This window comes from Musca autumnalis, unplaced genomic scaffold (assembly GCF_047663935.1).
Source record: "Musca autumnalis isolate F117 unplaced genomic scaffold, ASM4766393v1 scaffold_4, whole genome shotgun sequence".
NCBI classification, from domain to species: domain Eukaryota; kingdom Metazoa; phylum Arthropoda; class Insecta; order Diptera; family Muscidae; genus Musca; species Musca autumnalis.
Window position 1 is genome coordinate 115,281,712 of NW_027411977.1, and position 16,595 is coordinate 115,298,306.

The 16,595-nt window shown below is 34.3% G+C and overlaps 1 protein-coding gene across 3 annotated transcripts in view; it reads left to right on the forward strand.

Annotated features, from left to right (window-relative positions):
* Nucleotides 1–16,595, forward strand: part of LOC141402856 (acid sphingomyelinase-like phosphodiesterase 3b) — a 767,718-nt gene that overhangs the window by 704,621 nt on the left and 46,502 nt on the right. For all 3 annotated transcript variants that reach the window (XM_073984889.1, XM_073984890.1, XM_073984891.1), the window contains one exon: nt 1,259–1,371. In XM_073984889.1, the coding sequence (XP_073840990.1) occupies nt 1,259–1,371 (113 nt within the window). The remainder of the gene's footprint in view (nt 1–1,258; nt 1,372–16,595) is intronic.

The following is a 16,595-nucleotide window of genomic DNA, read 5'->3' on the forward strand; positions in this document are numbered from 1 at the left end:
ATTGTACCATTTTACCTTTGGTCACATAATAGCAGCACATTTTGTTATTTGTCTGGCAACAATCATTGCCCACGTTCATAATATTATTGTAAGCAGACGCCCAGTGGTCTTTGTTTGTACATACAAACATACATCCATACAAACATAGGTATATAATCATTTATTTGTATGCAATAAGTGGCTTACTGAAGAAAGTCTCAACCCAAAGGTTAAAATACCTCTAAGGGTTCGACAAACATTATATCTATTTTACTTCGTGTCCACTGGCCTAGGAAAAGGTTGCTACCATTCCTGTTGGTAAGTTTGTTCCTTCCGATGTTGAGATTACTCAGCAATTCGTTAGCCTCTTGTTGTTCTTGGTCATTCGTCACGTATTCCATAGGCGCCATAATATGACAAACCAACTTAGAAGCCATAATTCAATTTGTTTGGTCTTAGTTACCACATACTGTGAGTGCCGGCTATTCAACATTCACGGGCAAACAAGAACCAATCGACTAGCAGGCCATCATGGAACAAATTTAAGGAAAAGGATGTGGGTGTGTCTGGTTGGGCAAATGTTATGGGAAAGTTTTTGCATGTCGGCAAATTTACATTGTTTGCTATGCAAAATAAAAAAATGTGGTATTTGGCACAAAAAAATAACAGATCCCACACAAAAATTGAGGATGTGGCAAAAGTTGAAGCGGATATGAACTTTTGAACAGAGTAAGAGGCAACAAGAGAAATCGAGAGAGAGAGTGGAAAAATAAGCATAGCTGTTAATGGAAATGCACACAGTGAATATTAATTTCAACAGTTTGTTAAATAAAGTGGAATGCATAAATTAAGTTCAAACATGTTATTTTTTATTATATTCATCAAATTTATTTAACTAGCTACAATATTATGCTGCTTGCTATCTGTCTACTTGCTAATAACAAAATCATTTGATTACTTAAATATATATCTTTCAATGATTCTTTAGATAAAAATAAAGGTCCATTTATTTAATTTTGGTAGAAAAATTAGGATGAGCAAAGCGGCAAATTTGGTCTAAATAAAAAGCAATATCGTTGATACGGCTTGGAAATAATGTTGTGAAATCTACAAATAGAATTCGCCTTTACACACATTCGCTTATGTGTTTTTATATCAATAAATATATTTGCACTTAAAAATTGAAAGTTACTGGGCTCCATAAAAATTTTTATTTAAAGAGTCGACTTTATAAATTAATGCCAATATTTAACAAGAAATGTTTTGTTGATTATTACAGGTAAACCTGTGTCGTGGATGATGCTGTCACCATCGGTTACACCAAGAAAAATGAGTGTGGGTTCTAACAATCCTGCCATGCGTTTATATAAATTCGACACGGACTCTGGTCAGGTGAGACATGTTCATTGTTTAAATACTCTGTTTTATTTACTGTCAACTAGATTAAAGGTAATGAAAATATGTAAAAAAATACATATTATTCCAGAAATCATATATTTTTTTGTTGCACACCATAACAATAACACGCACACAAGGGCAATAACAAAAAAAAAAAATATATACCACGCGAGTACGAAAACAAATGTTTTATTTCTATTCGCTGAAAATTTTTTCGCAAAAATGTTGATTTTAGTTTTTTTGAACAAACATTTTTTTTGTATCATATGAACATGAACGTATTTTAAGCACAATTTATGTATTGGACGTATGCAGAATATCACTATGCAACACTGAAAATGCAAACAACTTCTAGTATGGATTTTTTGAAAGTACATATTTAGACTACAAAAACCCTACTTGGCTTTTGTCCTGTCAGATCCAGTTCGGATTTTATGGCCTCATCTAAACCGGGCTAAATCTACACTTTTTTGCATTTATCAGGCATTTATCTCAGAAACGAATAGGAATTTGGCTTTGCTGGCAGTATTGTAGCCCTAAACTAGTAGAACTTATCTTTTGAACAGACCACATAAGAAAAACTCCATCTAGGGCATCAAAATCTATAAAATATGGAAAATTTTACATAATTGCTGAAATTCTGGTCAGTATCGGCTAAACTATTGGGAGTTGAACCAAGTAACCATTTGTAAAAATCTTCCAAATAAAGTTCTCAACAATTCTTTAGAACATTCCGAAGCTCTAAAATGCTTACTTCATGTTGTTTCAGCGTTATTTTGCATCATATCTTTTACAACACGTATTTCAAACACAGTTCACACCAAGAGTTTATTCTCGCATTTCGGATTTCACTACATTATTGACATTTTTATTAAATCGTCGTTGAAAAATGTACTGAAAACAACGGGATAGAGGCATTTTACAACAATGACATATTCTGAAGAGTTGTGTATTACATTCCAGGGAATATTTTTCCAAAAGAAAATATTCAGAAAAAATTAACGGTTTTGGAGATACGGTACGAAATTTATAAAAATGGTGGTATTTTTGCATATATTTTGAAATTTGAGGCAATAAATGCAGTTTTTCGAGTTCATTTTTTCTCCAAATATTGTATTCTTGTCCTTATCTACAAATTTGCTTGAGAGGTCAGAAGAAGATTCGCATTGGTTTCAGAGATATAGCCCCGAATTTCTCTAAAAACTCAATATTTAACCATGTTTAGATGGGGCCATAAAATCCGAGCTGGATCTGACACAACAAAACCCAACTAGGGTTTCTTGTCGTTTGGGTCTGTACTTTCAAAAAATCCTCAGTTCGAATTGTTTGCACAAGATCACCTTAAAAATTTTGGACAGTGTATTCCGATATTGAAGATTGTATTCAATTCCAATAATATATAGTTTATTTAATATAGATATATACTAGCATATCGTTATTAAATATTAACTGGAAAACATATTATTATAGAAAACAAATAAAAAGTCGTTAAAGTTCGGCCGGGCCGACCTTTTTATACCCTCCACCATAAAATATTCTGAACTGAAGTGGAATAATAAACTTCATTTCCTGTCCAAAATGTTAGGTGAAACAACTTTTTGACCACCGATGCCTAAATTATCTAATCTAAAAAATGTATTCTATCAGATGGTTACCTTATTATGAACGATACATTTTTTTGACAAAACGTTTTGTAACTGCAGGGAACGACAAATGTCAACTTACAGGTAGTTATGTCAAGCAATGTAGCTAAGCCCCTCGAAATACCGAAAATCGGCAGTTACCGTTATATGGGGGCGATAACAAAACAAGGACCTTTGTTGCCAATTGTTTGTGGAGAAGTGTTGTGACTACTAAGAGCCTCAAATGTCAAATTACCGCTAGTTAGGTTAAAATTTTAGGTAAAATCCCCAAAATACACGAAACTGGGATGTTCACTTATATGCAGGCTATATCAATGTGTGGACCTATCTCGACAATTTTGTGGTAAAGTTTTGTAACTGAATGGAACCTCAAATGTCGAATTACGTGTAGTTCTGACAAACAATATAGCTAAGACTCTCAAAATACCGAAAATCGGGAGATACCGTTATAAGGGCCTATACCAAACATGGACCTATGTTGACGATTTATGGTAAAGAAGTTTCGTGACATGTAAACTCAAATATCAAATTACAGATAGTTCGGTTAAAAATTTTAGTTAAACCTCTAAAAATACCGAAAATCGTGGGGTATCGTTCTATGGGAGCTATACCGAAATATGGGCATATGTTGATGGTTTTTAGAGAATAGGTTTCGTGCCCACTTAGAGCCTTAAATGTCAAATTACAGCTAGATTGGTTAAACACTGTATCTAAAATCCTCAAGATACTTAAAATCGGGAGGTACCGTTATATAGGAACTATATCAAAACATATACCTATGTTGACAAATTTTGGTGGAGAAGTTTCTTGACCACAGAGAACCTTAAATGTCAAATTACTGATAGTTCGGTTAAAAAATTTACCAAAAATATTCAAAATACCGAAAATCAGGAGGTACCGTTATATGGGCACTATACCAAAACATGGACCTATTATAACGATTTTTGGTGGAAAAGTTTCTTGACCACAGAGTTTCTTGGTTACAAATTGTAGCTAAAATCTTCAAAATACCGAAAATCGGGAAGTAACGTTATATGGGGACTATACCAAAACATGGACCTATGTTGACAATTTTTGGTGCAGAAATGTTGTGACTACTGAGAACCTTAAATGTCATATTATAGATAGATTGATTAAAAATTGTAGCTAAAACCCTCACCCAAACCATATTCGAATTTCCCTGCCTATGGCAAAAATATGGCGTTCTAACTCATTTATTGTGGACGCTAGTGTAATTACAACAGTCGGAAAGGGGGACAGGCGGGCATTGCTATATCGAATCAGAATTTTATCCCGATCAAGAATATATATACAATATAGGGTCGCAAGTTATTACTTTAATGTGTTACAAATGGAAATCCAAACCCTCCATACTATGGTGTAGAGTTGGGTAATATAGTTCCTAGTCCCTTGTACTAGTTCCAAAACGTATAACATCATGAAATATAACATGTGATATTAAGTATACGCAGTTTGTTCAAAGAAAAAATGTGGGCCATTGGAACTGCGAAGTGACACTTTTTTAACGGTAGGAAAAAATGATAATGCATTCCATAATATTTTTTCATGCTCTATACGGCTATGTTGTGGTATTTTTGATATTTGCAAAAAATGCAGGAAAATTGTAACCCTAATATACACATGTATCTCTATACAGAGACGATTCCCTGCATTATTTTAGGTGAGGTTTCCTATTAGGGTGCAGTTGTGTGTAAAGCCGGTTTTTTTTTTAGAAATTCCTACTTAAAGGTTGTGAAAAGTACTAAAAGATACTAAGAATAGTACCATTTGTAAGGGCGAACGAGTAGAATTACAATTTTGAAATTTGCAACTAGGGTCTCTGATGGCGCGTTAGATGATTAACCAAAGGCTTTTTGATCAATTAAAACGGTATCAGTCGGCTTTGCCGACAGACACATACCCTCAGCCAGTGAAAATTGAAACTTTCATCTATGGACAGATCGAATAGCGACTACACAACCACAATTTAGGGATATGTAACGGAAAGTAGTAATCGATTTTTCGACTTTGGTCTAAAACTAAAAATGCGATTTTCGGTCTGGCGTCTTAAATCCTGTCGTCTTACAATTCGACTTTCAGCTTTTTTATAACCGCAGAAAATCGATTATAATCGACTACCCAGCAAAAAAAGTCATTACTAAGTAATGACTTTATTCAGTAAAATTTTGCAGTAGCAACTACTTACAAATATACCGTAAAAGTCATTATTTTTACATGGGGATGATTTGTAGCCAAACACACTAAACACTACGCCACTCTCACTAACAACAAGGGTTCCCAGCAAAAATTTGGTAGGCACATGTCATTACTTTCTGCATTACCAGGTAATGAGTACTCATTACCCTCCGCATTATCAGACAGTACATATATAACAGTTAACATATAACTAGTTACATCCTTACTTACTACTTACTTACAAACGAATAAGTACGGTGGCACAGGGCTAGTGTGTCTGACTACAAATCCTAGGTTTGTGTGTTCAAAGCTCACCGTCAGCATGGAGTTTTTTGTTGACAAAATTACGAAGAAATGTTGATGTACATGAATGTTTTTAAACAACCCTTACTATTTGTACGAGTGGCCTAGTGTGTAGTGTGTTTGACTACAAATCAGAAGTTCGTGTGTTCGAAACTAGAAGGAACCGAAATAAAAGAAAAGGAGAAAACAAAAAGCAAAAAGTGTGCAGTGTTGAATTTTGAATATATTTTCACCTCAATTGATCTAAAAATAGAACATATGCTTTTAGCGTCCTTTTCGACTACGGGTAAGTGCTTAAATATGTACTTTGAGTTCACATTTAAGGAAGTACTTCCTTCCTATGACATCCCCATGTAAAAATAATGCCAAAATTGACTGAATAAAGTCATTACTTGGTAATGACTTTTTTTTGCTGGGTTGGTTTAGCTCATCCATGTACATCAACAAGTTTTTGTAATTTTGTAAACAAAAAACACTCATGCCGACGCTGAGCTTTGAACACACAACTCTAGAATTTTTAGTCGGACACACTAGCTCTGTGCCACCATACTCATTACTTAGTAAGTAAGTAGTAAGTAAGGAAGTAACTAGTTATGTGTAAACTGTTATATACATATATACTGCCTGATAATGCGGAGTATAATGTGCACTTATTACCCGGTAATGCAAAAAGTAATGACATGTGCTTACCAAATTTTTGCTGGGTATTGTCGACTTTCGAGTTTTTTTTTGAAACTGTAAAACCGCCATGTCAACAATCTATGGGCAAATTCGAAAATCGATCACGAGATAATCGACTACGATTTTTAGACGTTGATTGCAAAAAGTCCATTAATCGAAAGTCGTCTTACCTATCCCTACCACAATTCCTTTCACCAAAAATTATGTATTTAAGCCACTTTCAGAATTTTGGCCATTGGTGAACATATGATCTTACCGACAAAAATATGGATTTGGACTAAAGCTCACAAATGTTGCGGAGGAGGTACTTAAAGGAATGATCCGACAAAGTCCATTTGAAAGGGATCTCATGTTGGGAGTCATTCTTTTCGACAGATAACGCGCCAACCAGTCATTTAATTTGGTTACTGTATAATATAAAGCATGGATTAGCCGACAACAAACAAAATATCGACGTAAATAGGACAACAAAGAGTTCCTTCGGTTACAATTTGCAAATGCTCCAGGAACAGAAGTTCAAATTGGGACAATGCACTGGCTGTATCGTCTCCTTATAAAACAGTACAATTTCCCAACATAAACTTATATATTTCGAAAATGGTACAACCTAGGAAAAAGATACGAAAGCCAATCTTGTAGAGAATTTTCACAGTTACGACATTTGCTTTAGTCCCATTCCAATAGGACTTGTGGCTATCAAGCAAAATCCCGAAGACCTGAGAAAAAAATCTGAATGATTGATCTGAACTTCTATATCTCAAAAATGGTAAAACCTACGAAAACATTATGCAAGTCAATCTTGTACAAAATTTTCACTGCTACAACATGACACTGTATGTATGACACTGTTTTATAAGGTAGCGATACAGTCAATGCATTGTCCCAATTTGAACTTCTATATCTCAAAAACGGTAAAACCTGAGAAAATACCATAACGATAGGACTTGTAATTTCCAAGCAAACTCGTGAAAACCTAAAAACCCCCTAAAAATGCCAACTTGAATCGCGATTTATTTAAAAAGCGCTCCGGCAATTTTTTTTTGTTTTTTTTTTTATTTTTCTCATCTATGAGCATTGTAGTTTCAGAATCAAGAACTTCACGTGTGTAAGCACCGTGTAGTAGTACCGTAAATGTCAATTCGATCGCAGAACAACGCGTGTTTCTCGAAATGACATTTTTAAAGTCGCTGCCAACGATAGTTCAAAAACGAATTGATCGATCTTCATAGGGTTTGGTGAAGTTATTACATACATAAAAAAGTTTGTTTTTAAGCGAGAAAGATTTTTCTAAAAAATTGCCTGATTTTTTGATAAAAAACGTACAATTTTTTCATTAAAATCGAAATTGTGATTTTGACAGCCAATAATTTTTTAACCAAGGTTTTCTTAAAATTCTGTTTCGCTTAAAGTCAAGATTAGTAGGTTCTTAAAACGCCCACAAAACTTTCGAAGATCGCCCCATCCGTTTTCGAGCTATCGTTGGCACCGCAAAATACTTTTACAAATTAAATTTTAATAAAAAAAATTAAGTTTCAGTGTTTTATTTAGAAATGCACTTAAAACTAGGAAATAATTTGTCGCTCTCAATAAATATATTCTTTCTCATGATGGAATCTCTCAAATAAAACGCTTGCCGTTTAATTTTGCCACCATTTATAATTGAAATGCAAGCGTTTTATTTGAGAGATTATATCATGAGAAAGAACGTATTTACTGAGGCTAAGTTACAAATTATTTCCTAGTTTTAAGTGCATTTCTAAATAAAACTCTGAAACTTATTTTTTTTTTAAATTATATTTTATTTTTAACTTTATAGTAAATACATTTTTTGACCACTGAGAACAAAAATATAACCAATTTAGGCCGAAAATTTAGATAAAAACTTTAAAATGCCTGAAATCGTGTAGTACCGTTATATAAAGCCTATACCAAAACCTGGACTTATTTCCATAATTTTTGGAGGGGAAGTTTCTGTACCATTGAGGACTCCAAATGCCAAGTTACAGCCAATTCTGCATAAAAATTAAGATAAAGTCCTTCAAACACTTGGAATCGGGTGGTACCGCTATATGGGGGCTATACCAAAACCTGGACCTATGTTCAAAATTTTTGGTGGGGAAATGTCTGTATCATTGGAAATGCCAAATGACAGCTAATTCGGGCAAAAATGAGGATAAAATCTTCAAAATACCTGAAATCGGTTGGTACCGCTATATAGGGGCTATAGGAAAAATTGGGTCCATATTCATTTATTGTCATCCAAATCTGAAAAGTGTGCAACGTTTTAGTCCGATTGGTCAACTGCAACTGTGTCAAAATTGAGTTACCAGATTTGAAATGCAATTTAAATAAAACACCGTTAAAATACTGTAAAATGGACCAATCTTTGTTTTAATTTCATATTCATGTATTGTCATCCAAATCTAAAAAGTGTGCAAAGTTTTAGTCCGATTGGTCAACTGCAACTGTGTCAAAAATGAGTTACCAGATTTGAAATGCAATTTAAATAAAACACCGTAAAAGCACTATAAAAATTGTAAAAATGGACCAAGATTGGTCATATTCATTTATTGTCATCCAAATCTGAAAAGTGTGCAAAGTTTAAATAAAACACCGTTAAAACACTATAAAATGGACCAATATTGGTTTTGATTCCATATTCATTTATTGACATCTAAATCTGAAAATTGTGCAAAGTTTGAGTTCGATTGGTCAACTACAACTGTGTTAAAATTGAGTTACCAGATTTGAACTAAACGGACCAAAGCAAGTTAAATAAAACACTGTAATAAAAAAGGGTTTCGCAGGTAGAAATTTACAATAAAACTATGCAATATTTTTTTAAAACAAATATTTCAAAAGTAAAAGGGAAGAAAAAAATACTAATAGTTTGTTTGTGAAAAAATTCATCAACAATAGGGATAACCCCATAATATAAACACGTCCGTCCATTAGTATCTAGAAATCAAGTTACACCTCGCAATCTTAATTATAGAGAATTATAATTTGGTACAGAAGTTTCTATTACTCTTAGGATGTTTGGTACTGAAAATGGGCTATGACGGTCGACGTTTTGATATAGCCCCCATAGAAAGGTACTTCCATATTTTCAGTATTTTGAAGGTTGTGACCTGATTATCAAAATGGCTGAAATTTGCTATTTATTCTTAATTTAGGGTACGAAACTGTTCATATAGCCCCCATTGAACGGTCCAACCCAGTGTTGCCGAATTTATCGTCATTTTGACGATTTTTTTTTGCCCAAAATTGAAAAATGACGATTTGACGATTTTAATGTCCAAAATTACGATTTTTCATCTAAGCCAAAATTGCATGAAATAAAAGACGATAACTCTATTTTGACCAAAACTTCACGGAAGACTTTAAGGAAAACAATTTCGCAAACTCGATTTTATGAGCTATATTTACGCCCATATCTGGAATACAGGTATTTTTATAGCTTTTGCATCACCTTATACAAGCTGAAATTTTTTAGTTTAGGATTGTTAATGATGAAAATCTTCCTCGAAAAGTTTTCGAGATAAAATAGGAATTATTTCTACTATTCTATTACTAATGCCATCTTTGAGCGGTCTGTCAGTTTTAAATGACAGTTTTTTTGTCGATTTTCGACAACCACAAAAGACGGTTACACTGTCAAGCAAGCTATATTTGACCTAAGCTGTCATTCAAAACTGGCAATGTGTAACTAGTTTTACCTTTCTGCATTACTGCAAACTCGATAACCATGGGGAAAACTATAATCTGAAAGCTGTTTTTATAGCGGTATTTAAGATTAAGTTAGATTTATAGCTGTGGTTTGTATATAATGTGTTGTCAGTCTCATTGACAAAAGTATCAACGAACAAATAGCATTTAAGGGTAACCAAACCTAGTTTTGAACCGTGTTGACGATTTGACGATTTTTTTGACGATTTCCGACCGATTTGTCATTTAGTCTTCGTTAGGGGTATAAAACTTTCCACCTTAAATTTGTGGGTAACGGTCCACGTCTTCATATAGCCCCTATAGAACGGTCCCTCCCGATTTTCTGTATTTTAAATATTACAGCGTTATTATCCAACCAAAATGGATGATATTTCGTATTTAGTCTTCATATTTGGTATTTAGGAAACTAACGTTGCGGAATACGTCCTCTTCTTCGGCGTACTTCCCGATCTTCGACATTTTGAAGGTTTCACCGTTGTTTTCAAAGCGAAATCGATTTAATTTTGCATTTAATCTTCAGTGGAGGTATAAGACTTTCCACCACAACTTCGCTAAACTCTATAGAAGGGTACCTTCCTCTTTTAGGTATTTAGAAGGTTTCAGCATCATTATCAAAACGAGTATAAAATATTCCAGAAAAGAATCAGCAGTATAGGTCCACGTTTTCATATAGCTCCCATAGTGTTCCTCCCGATTTAACATAATTTGAAGTTTGTGTCCTCAGTATCCAACAGAAATGGTTGAAATTTGGCATTAAGTGTTCGGAGGTATACAATTCTCCGCTTTAAATTTGTTTTCATAAAGCCCCATAGAAGGGTAGCTTCCGTTCTTTGGTATTTTGAAGGTTACACCATCATTTTCAAAACGAAATCGAAATTTGGTATTAAGTCTTCGATGAGTGCCACCGGACCAAAATTGTTGAAGTTCAATATTATTTAACAATGACGTACCCCTTGTTTTAGACTTATATTACTGATGAAGTCATTTTCATTACGATTGTTTCATTAAAACACTTCTTTACCAATTTCCACTTGTTCTTAGAACACTTGGCACAATAAATCGGATTTAAAATATTTTCAAAACAATTGATCTATTAATAATCACATATATTTTTGGGGGTATCATTTATGAAACTCAAATCAAACCAAAACCCTCATCAGAATACTTCCGAAGTAGATTATAACTCACAACTAAAGTATATAAGTATCATTAAAAAAATATATTCAAAGATAATGTTTTTTTTGCAAATATTTATTTCAGCACATAGAACATAGCCAAGGCATTTGTAGTGCCACCTACTTCTCAAAAGCTCAAAATTTCGTCTTCAATTTTCCATTCTAATTATATTGAGTAATTTATGGAAATTGATCTATGTAGAGGGAATGTTGCGACAACATGGCGACCTCAACTTATATTTTGTTTATATTGACAGGTAGAATTATGAGTTATAAAAGTGATGAGGAAAAGCGCGGGAACGTTTCCTATTTTTTTGGTCTTCTATCACCCCGCGGTGCCAGAATATATTCAATTTTCCATTACCCAAAAAATTACACAAGGTGTTATTATGATTTCCATATAAAAATTCTAACGCCAATACGTGGGTTTGTTAATAGACCAATCCTGGAGCCCAATTGTGGGTATGTAAATGGGTAAACCAATTGTAGTTATTATCCTATCATAATGAGATGATGGTGTCCAATCGTACATCTTATCATAAAGTATTTCTGAAGGCCAATAGTGGTTTTGTTGATAGAGAACTAATGCTGAGCAATAGTAACCCAGCAAAATGTTCGATGACAGATCATGAGTTGAATCATAGGTTCAAGTGACTTGTCATAGGTGCAAATTTAGGTGAATCACCGATGAAATTTACAAGGGAGTGACACCTGATTTCACCTGTTCATTGTCATGGCATTTTGCACCAGTTCATTGTCATGGCATTTTGCACCAGTTCATTGTCACGGCATTTTGCACCAGTTCATTGTCACGGCATTTTGCACCAGTTCATTGTCACGGCATTTTGCACCAGTTCATTGTCATGGCATTTTGCACCAGTTCATTGTCACGGCATCTTGCACCAGTTCATTGTCATAGCATCTTGCACCGGTTCATTGTCATGGCTTCTTGCACCAGTTCATTGTCATGGCTTCTTGCACCAGTTCATCGTCATGGCTTCTTGCACCAATGCTTTGGATCCGGATTTTTGCCAATCAGAAATAAAATTCGCAATACAATTATGTAATTTGTTGAATTAATAAGAATACAATGCGCAGATGATTTGTATCGCCAGATGTTATTTTTCTTTATTTTGTATGTAATTTTCAAAATTATATATTATATTAATCTGCAATATCATATTTATCTCTTCCGATGGCTGCAAGATACTTCTTTCAACTTGGGGGTTCCGTTTTTCCAATATTCGATAAATTATGTGTCAATCTCTGAACCAAGCTCATCGTTTGGGAAATCTAGTATAAATTTGAATTCTGTTATTTTATTTCAAAAGAAAAAGCTTATCCTCTAATAGTTACCACGTTATGGTCTCTTTTATACTTATTTTACCGATCTCCTACTTTGCTTATCTCACTTTGCATGCCATGCTTGTCATATCGTGATCTTTCCATTGGAGTTTTGTTCCCTCGGGTCGCATAACGTCAAATGGCTCGTATTCATATGCCGGTGGCATCTTTATCCATCCTGTTAACATGGCCCAACCAACCCAATAATTGCAGCTCGATATGTTTTACTATATCGGTGTTGGTCGGCTGGGGAAGCTCGTGGTTTATAGACCGGGTCTTTTTCATACTTCTTTTTAATATCCACAAAACGAAACAGGTTTCCAAACACAAAATATATTTTTCTTTTGTTTTATATCAATTTACATTGTATTTTTAACTAAAATATATAAATTTTGCCACTATCGACAACTTTCATCTGACTTTTATTTTCATTTTAACAATTACTTTTGCAAGTACACAATTATTCGGGTATATGAGTATTTGATAATTTATTGTGCGGTTACTTATCAATTTATTTGAACTCATGATAATATTGTGACAAAGATCGGATCTTTCACGACTTCAATTGCACTCATGAAAATTCGATGAAAAAAATCGGATCTTTCATGACTTCGATTGCACTCATGAAAATTCGATGAAAAAGATCGGACCTTTCACGACTTCAATTGCACTCATGAAAATTCGATGAAAAAGATGGGATCTTTCACGACTCCTTTCGCACTCATGCAAAAGAACCAGTGAAATCATGATTTCACATGGAATCACTTCCATTTAATTTTGCTGGGAAGTCTGTCCATAATGAAATTCTAGTGCCCAATCGTAGTTTTGTTAATGACAAATTCTGTCGTCCAATTGCATCAGTCAAAAGACTAATTTTGCCATGCAGTCGTCGGTCTTCTCTTAGAGAAATGGTGAATTTTCTAATAAATTTTTCAGAAGCAAGCAAAACTCTGGCAACCAGCTTTGAATTATTTTATAATAAAATTCTGGCGCCCAATCAAAGGTATATACATTTAAATATATAAAAAGTCTTAAGATGTGTAATGAATTCTTCTTTTAGCAAATATCCATGAACACAATTTTGCTAATCTACATTTTTTTAACCTCAAACTTTAATGCTTGTATTTACACACTTTTATACGACAAAAATGTACCTCATCGAAATAATGGTCTTAGGCCTCAAGTATGTTTGGACGAAATCCGTTTCAAACCATTTGGAATCGATTTAACCATGTCCGTCCGTCTGGCTGGAGAGCACGAGAACTCTCGAACGGATCAACTAAAATTTGGTCCAAACTTAGATCAAGTTCGAAGATGGATCATATCAGTCCACTCCTTCGGGAACCTTCCACACAGGATTTCAAAAAATTTCAGAAAAGGGTAGTGTAAGACTTCTCTCGAAACGTTTTGTTTTTTCACGGGCAAGTCCATATTTCGAGAGAAAATTGCCCGAAAGCTGCAAAACCCACCATGTGTAGTGGCTGGTGCGCACGACAACTTTTGAACCGGATGATCGTTAGTACAAACTTTGTATATCGTACTATTTCTCCGAATCTTATATAAAGTGCGAAGATGGTGCTTATCAGTCCACTCCTTCTGGTACCTTCCCCACAAACATTTTCGCTAAAATGTTACGCGCGATATTTCATGAACGGAGCAAGCGATTTGGCCCAAAACTTTATAATATTTTGCCCAAAATTAGTTTATGCTCGATAATAGGACGTATCGTTTAGTTTTTCAAGAATTTTGTTTAAGTGCGATTTATTGTATGCTCGAGGACCCTTTGGATGGTACTATTATGTTTTTCGTGAACATACGAGGGCAGTTCGGAAACTTCTTAGCCTAGCACAAAAAGCGCGGTATAAACAGAAAAAAGTTAAGTGTTTTGGAAACCTCCATCTCTGTTATGAACATATTTTAAATTTTGTTTCGATCTGGCAACTCCTTCATATAGAAACAGGTGTTCAAAAAAGACGCATCCGCAATTTTTTTACAATGGAAAAATTAGAAATGCGTGCTGTCATTAAATATTTACATAAAGAAGGTTTATCGGGACAAGAAATTCATAATGATATGGTGAATGTGTTAGGTGAAAGTGCTCCTTCATATGCAACAGTAAACAATTGGGTTGCTGAATTTAAACGTGGTCGTACAAGCGTTGAAGATGAACCACGTAGTGGGCGTCCAAAAACAGCAACAACAACAGAAATTGTAGCCAAAGTGCATGATATGGTATTAAATGATCGACGAATAAAAGTGCGTGAAATTGCTAATATCATGGGCATCTCAAATGATCGAGTCCATTTAATTTTGCATGAAGAACTACAGATAAAAAAGCTTTCTGCAAGATGGGTGCCGCATTTGTTAACAGTCGATCAAAAACGCATAAGAATGAACATTTCTCAAGCTTGTTTGGATCGTTTTAAGCGAAATAAAATGGATTTTAAGCGTCGTTTCATAACTGTTGATGAGACATGGATCCACCACTATACTCCAGAGACAAAAGAACAATCCAAACAATGGACTGAAGCTGGAGGAAGTGCCCCAAAGAAGGCAAAAACAATTCAATGGGCTGGTAAGGTTATGGCAACGGTTTTTTGGGACTTCAAAGGTATTTTATTGATTGACTATCTGCGAAAGGGTAAAACAATAAATTCAGATTACTATTGCAACCTTTTGGATCAATTAAATGTACAAATTCGAGAAAAACGTCCTGGCTTACAACACAAAAAAATAATTTTTCATCAAGACAACGCACCAGCGCACAAGAGTGTTTTAACAATGGCTAAAATCAACGAATTAAAGTACGAGTTGCTTGACAACCCACCTTATTCTGCTGATTTAGCTCCCAGTGAATTTTAATTGTTCCCAAATCTAAAAAAATTCCTTGCTGCAAGCGTTTTACCTCAAATATAGATGCAATTACAGTTGTAAACCACTATTTTGAAGACCTTGAGGAAAACTATTCTAATCAAGAGATAGAATTGCTAGAAAAGCGTTGGACTAAGTATATTGAAGTTTCAGGAGATTATATTGAAAAATACAAATATTTTTGAAAAACTAAATATTCTCTTCCATTGATAGGATAAGAAGTTTCCGAACCGCCCTCGTAATGGTCCAAAAGCTCTAAATTATACGGTAACCAACTGAAATTACTGTTGGCACAAAATCTATTGAAATAAATATGTCGGTCCGGTCCATTCCTTCAGGTACCTTCTCCGCAACACTTCTGATCATTTATCCAAATCTATATCGCACATGTTCAAGAAAAGGGTAGCAACTCGAAATTTCCTAGTTTTCAGTAGAGGCAAAAAACTATTTATTATTACACTGTGCAACACGAAAATTATGAACCATATTCTGACACCGCCGTGTGATAGAACACCAAAAGAGAAGACACGTGTCTCGCCGTTTTTCCCTATCTCATCAACTTTCGCGATTATAGGCCTCCAAAGGTTTGATGATTTGATGTAGAAAGGGTCATTTAGTCAGGAAAGGGTCATTTATTCTAGGGTTCGTATATTCTAGAAAAATGTTTATTGAGATCTGAGGTACATTTTTGTAGTTGGTTGTTTGCTTCAAATTTGATCGGTTTGATAGCTATATAACAAAACTTGAGAAAAATTTTAAAAGAAATTTGACCATGGCGATTTTGGCCTTGCAGATGAAGTTTTATGGGTTATATGTGTTCACAATTTTTGTTCTTTAAGACAAGAGCTACAACTTTGCCTTTCAGATAAATTCAAATTTCCTAACGGTTTGGAAGATATAGTCCTGACTAAATGACCCTTTCTACATCAAAGCCTCAAACCTTTGGAGGCCTATAACCGCGAAAGTTGATGAGATAGGGAAAAACGGCGAGACACGTGTCTTCTCATTTTTGGTGTTCTATCACAGTGTGGAGTCAGAATATGGTTAATAAAACAAACTTACACACAGTGTTATTTTAATACTAAAGGTATATTATACAAAAAATTATGCCATCGTAAAGATATATTGTTCACTACACTACAGTTACGTATTTCTTTTTATTTCGTAAATTACTTGATTATATTTCTAACCTATTTTCGAGTTACTACCATTTTGTTGAAAAAATTCTTGGTCTTAGTAGAGATATTATTTCGACTTATGCCCGTTTAACTGAAAA